The sequence below is a fragment of the Sapajus apella genome, unplaced genomic scaffold (genome assembly GCF_009761245.1).
Source record: "Sapajus apella isolate SASKATOON/1434 unplaced genomic scaffold, GSC_monkey_1.0 scaffold13, whole genome shotgun sequence".
NCBI lineage: Eukaryota > Metazoa > Chordata > Mammalia > Primates > Cebidae > Sapajus > Sapajus apella.
In genome coordinates, this window is record NW_022436953.1 from 25,864,427 (window position 1) to 25,868,880 (window position 4,454).

At 46.3% G+C, this 4,454-nt stretch overlaps 1 protein-coding gene across 1 annotated transcript; it reads right to left on the reverse strand.

Moving 5' to 3' along the window:
* Positions 1-2,487: 2,487 nt before the first annotated feature.
* On the reverse strand, positions 2,488-4,251 carry CUNH10orf120 (chromosome unknown C10orf120 homolog). Its single transcript, XM_032281912.1, has 3 exons — positions 4,051-4,251; positions 3,773-3,848; positions 2,488-3,261 (listed from the first exon to the last, which is right to left on the reverse strand). The coding sequence occupies exons 1-3, from the start codon at positions 4,164-4,166 to the stop codon at positions 2,572-2,574; spliced, it is 882 nt and encodes a 293-aa protein (XP_032137803.1). The 5' UTR covers positions 4,167-4,251; the 3' UTR covers positions 2,488-2,571.
* Between the last annotated feature and the right edge of the window lie 203 nt (positions 4,252-4,454).

Genomic DNA, 4,454 nt, shown 5'->3' on the forward strand with positions numbered 1-4,454 from the left:
ATATGCTTTAAGATGATTCTAGACATGCTGTGATGTACTTACACACTAAAATACCAAAAATAACTTTCTTTGAATCAACAAAGTAATACATTTTGTCACGCTGTCAGCCCACCCTCACATTGTCATAGCTTGGCTTTTACATAGATAAGATCCTTGTATAAGAAAGAATTAAAACAAAGATGGCGCATTTCTCTGCTTGCTTTCTGAGGATGCCCTGCTCTGCAACTGAGTAGCTTTCAATAAACTATCTCTTCTCAGTGCTCTCTGTGGCTTGCCTTGAATTTCTTCCTGCACGAGATCCAAGACCCTCTCTTGGTGTCTGGATAAGGACCCACTTTTGGCAACAAGTTTTCTGTCTTTTGGGAAAAAAATTTCCTCATTTCTTCTAGATGTCCCAAGATGCTTCACCTCATATTTACACTTAGAACTCAAGTCTGACCTGTAAGAGACTTAGGAGGCTGAGGGCCCACGTCCCTGTGCAGCTCAGGGTCTGCTTGTCCTCCAACTCCCATAGCCTACTATTTAATGGGCACTGCAGTTTTTCACTGAATAGCTTAGAATCAAGAAAATGGCTGGGCTGGGTACCGTGGCTCATGCCTGTAATCTTAGCAGTTTGGGAGGCAAAGGCGGGTAGATCACTTGAGGTCAGGAGTTCGAGACCAGCCTGGCCAACATGATGAAACCCTGTCTCTATGAAAAATACAAAACTAAGCCGGGCACAGTGGCAGGCACTTGTAATACCAGCTACTTGGGAGGCTAAGGCAGAGGAATCACTTGAACCTGGGAGGTGGAGACTGCAGTGAGCCAAGGTCATGCCATTACACTCCAGCCTGGGTGACAGAGCAAGACTCTGTCTTGAAAAAAAAAAAAAAGAAGAAGAAAATGGCCTATGAGCAAGCCTACAATTTGAGCAGTTCTCTGAGGTCATGGACAATGGCCAGCTGTCTTCTGCCTCGATTACTGGGAAAGAGGGAAGGAAATTGGACTGACATGTCCAGGTTCTATACAAGCTATGTGTGCTTTGAATTTGATGAAGTCTGTGCTAGCCATGAAAGTGTGACAGAATGGCTATGAGCTGGCGGCTGGTTGTGAGTGTGGCTCAGAGTAGGTTTGAGAGTCATTGGTGAAAACCAGACTTGTCATAAGAACTGCACAATGAGCAAGGTCCCATGGCAGTGTCTACGTGTGTGTGTGTGTATATGTGTTTAGAGGAGGCACTGTACAGGGAAGAGGCTAGAAAACTCCCAGCTTCAAGTTCTTTCCTCCCATGAGAACCCATTTTCATATTTTGTAGCAAACCTGGAAGGGCCAGTCCTTCTCTGAGCCATCCTCCTTGTTGATGGCCAAGCATTTGTAAGAAACAAGAACTCCATCTTAATAAAGTCTGACTGCCCTAGTTGTCTACTAGATGTGCCATACTGGGGCACAGGCAAACCCTTGATAGAGGTAGCAACAGTGACCTCAGAGACATTTGGTACCTCCTCCTGACATGCCCAAAGGAATTGTGCATGCTACAGCCATGCCTGCCCTGTGGCTCCACTTGACTTGATGGGGAGGGTGTGGACTGCCTGGTTGCACCGAAGAGGAGGGTGGCAAAGAAATAAGGCTGGAAAGGGCTGGCTCTGCCTTCCAAGGCAGAAGCTGTATGCCTGGGAAGGAAGTCAAGAGCATGAACTAGACCTCCAACTTTTAGATGTGGGCATACCATTCTTTTCTTCAGTTGTGCTATAGGCTGCTCCCAGCTCCAGGGACTCTGCTACTGGCTGCAGCAATGGTTCCAAATATTCCTGCTTCTTTGTCTTCATGCCTTTTGCAATGTGGCCTCTCATCAAGAGATAAAGTTCATTTACCCACCCTTGCCTCTAGGCTGGCCTCAGGTCTTGCTTTGGACAACAGAAATGTGGCAAATAAGTAACAGTGTGCCAGTGATGAGCCTTGTTCTTAAGAAGCCTTGCAAACTTCCACTCATCCTCTTGGGCCCCGCAATGACCCTGTGAACAAGGCTGGGCTAGCCTACTGGATGAAGAAAAACATGTGGCCCAGTCACCCCCATTGACCTAGTTCATAGTTGCCAGTTCTCAGAAGGAGAGCCAACTAATTTACCTGCAATTAACTGCAGACACATGGGGAACTCAGGTGAGATCAGGAGAGGTGTCCAGCTGAGCCCAGCTGAAATTGCTAACCCACAAAATTACAAGCAAAATTGATGGTTGTTTTAGGCCACTAAATTTGGGGGTGATTTGTTTCACGGAAATAGATAACAGACACACATCCCAATGGGAGTAGGTTAGGAGAAGACCTGGGCTGTTGCTGAGGGTGGGAGCAACAGCCAAGAGTCGCCTGAGGTCAGGAGCCTCAGCAGGTAGGACTTACCCTGAGGCCCTCCTGGAAACTGGGCTAGGGAAGCCAGAGTCACAAAATAGGATGGGTTGGGAAGGAGCCTGGGGCACAGCTGGCAGGAATAATAAGGACCAGCACACGTGGTTACCCTGGGCAATAAATAAAACTTTAATAATGACAAGGAGTTGCTTTACGCATGCGCTGTTTCCAGATCCTCTCTTCTTCCAGGCTTTAGGTCTTGGCCACATCACTGAAGTGGACTCTCCGTGATATAAAATCCTGATTCATTAGCATTAAGTCACCGGGGAATTCTGATATACAGAAAAGATTTCGGTTCGTTAGGCCTGTGATGGACCGTTCCGGTCTCTTTGCAGGGAGGAAGGATTTGCGATCATCTGCATGGTATGTTAAACGCTTTTTTGGTTCTTCTGACTTGAAAACTACATTCATTTTTATTTCTCCTCTTTTTGTGTTTTTGCCCTCTGCTTCCTCTTTCTCAGCTTGATTGGCATCGTCACAATTATGGCTGTCATGGTTGTCCTCTTGTCTGGCCTTATTTTTTGCCATTGGACCCAGTCCCACTCCAGACAGAAATGAGGAGCATCTAAACTTTTCAATGTAGGGTAAAAGCTGATTATTTCTCAGAGCCCGAGCAAGCCTCATTCTCTCTATGTGCTTACTGACGTTCACCTGCTCTCGTTGCGGCATTTGAAACTCCTCTGGCAGCACAATCACCTTTGCTGTCCATATTTTTTCTAGGGGTCCACAAATAGCACAAGGAGAGGCATGTTCTTTTTGATACTCCATTGCCCGTTTGTAGTCTGGAGACTGCAGCTGTAGTTTCTTGAGCATTCTCCATTCTTCCTCTTGCTTGTAAGCCAAAAGCCTTCTTGCTGCTATGGTGTGAATGCCACCAAGACGCTGACAATGGGAAAAAAAAATGTTAAAATCACAGTAGCACAGGGGCAGGCAGCACTCACAGATACAATTCGCTAGTAGCTGGTTCTCCCTCCATTGCAGAAAGTGTTTGAGCCCCCGTGTAGTGGAAAACAGGATGAACCTTTGGAGTCAGATAAGCCTGGGTAAAAATCCTGACTCTTCTCTGACCTACAATGAATTCAGAATAATGTTATTGACTTTACAGAGTCATGGTGAAGCCTCGACAAGACAACATATATGAAAGTGACCAGCGCAAGGTAGGAGCTGAATGGATAACTGTTTTCATAATTTGTTATTACTTACCTTTCTAATTGGGACTTGTCAATAAGGGTATTTTGCTGTGCAAGCGTGGAAGCCACTAGCACACTCAGCCAATGTGAGTTCACTGTTTGAGAGGCATCTCTGTTACTGGTGGTTTCTGAACCTTTGGCTCTCCCTAGCTAAACTGGCTGGCTTCAGTGAGGCCTCTGTGTGAAAACTGCGGGACACTTACTAGGATCTCTTTTTCCAAGGGAGAGTATTTCCCAAGGGCAATCCGTGGGTCTGATCCATAGAATTTGCTCCATGTCCTGGAAGAACAGAAGCAGGAGTATCAGAATTCTTAAGGGGTTCTTCCTACTTTTCCCTCCTGGAGTGGGAAGACTCACAAAGGGTTATGCTACACTAGCCAGGCTGAGGCTGCAATGAGCAGGGGTTTCTGTAGCCACTGGGTGGGCTCCTCCACTTGGCTTCTTTCTGACATGGACAGCTTAAAGCACAAGTCACACTTACCCCAACGGTGAAGCAGAACTCATATTCTCCTGGCAACACATTGGGGCTTGATCCTGAAAGGTATAGCTGGTATTAAATACTCTGACTGGCTTTTTGTTCTTCCTTTCTTGGGCCATTGCATCACTAGCCTTCTGTTTTCCAATCTTCTCACAGTAATTCTCCCATTCTCTGATTGAACTCTGGCAATAGGCTAGGAAGGGGATGTTCATGTCTGGAGTTTATTTCTAAGACAAAGTGATGGGGGCCTGAGGGTCAGTCACAAATATTTCTTGCATCATAACCGGCTTACTTGGGTGCTATTGTGAGGTCCGAGTTCAAGACACAAATGATCCCCTGGGGTGAAATGGACACACACTACCAGGCTCCTGGTGTGCTGAGTCCAGAGGAAAATGGATAGAGAATGT

Excerpts from the sequence above, each read along its gene's own strand:
- CUNH10orf120 (XM_032281912.1), bottom strand. The coding sequence starts at position 4,166 with ATGGCCCAAGAAAGGAAGAACAAAAAGCCAGTCAGAGTATTTAATACC. Across the intron at positions 3,849-4,050 it reads AGTTCTGCTTCACCGTTGGG|GACATGGAGCAAATTCTATG; the intron begins GTAAGTGTGACT and ends CTGTTCTTCCAG. Across the intron at positions 3,262-3,772 it reads CCTTGGAAAAAGAGATCCTA|CGTCTTGGTGGCATTCACAC; the intron begins GTAAGTGTCCCG and ends TCCCATTGTCAG.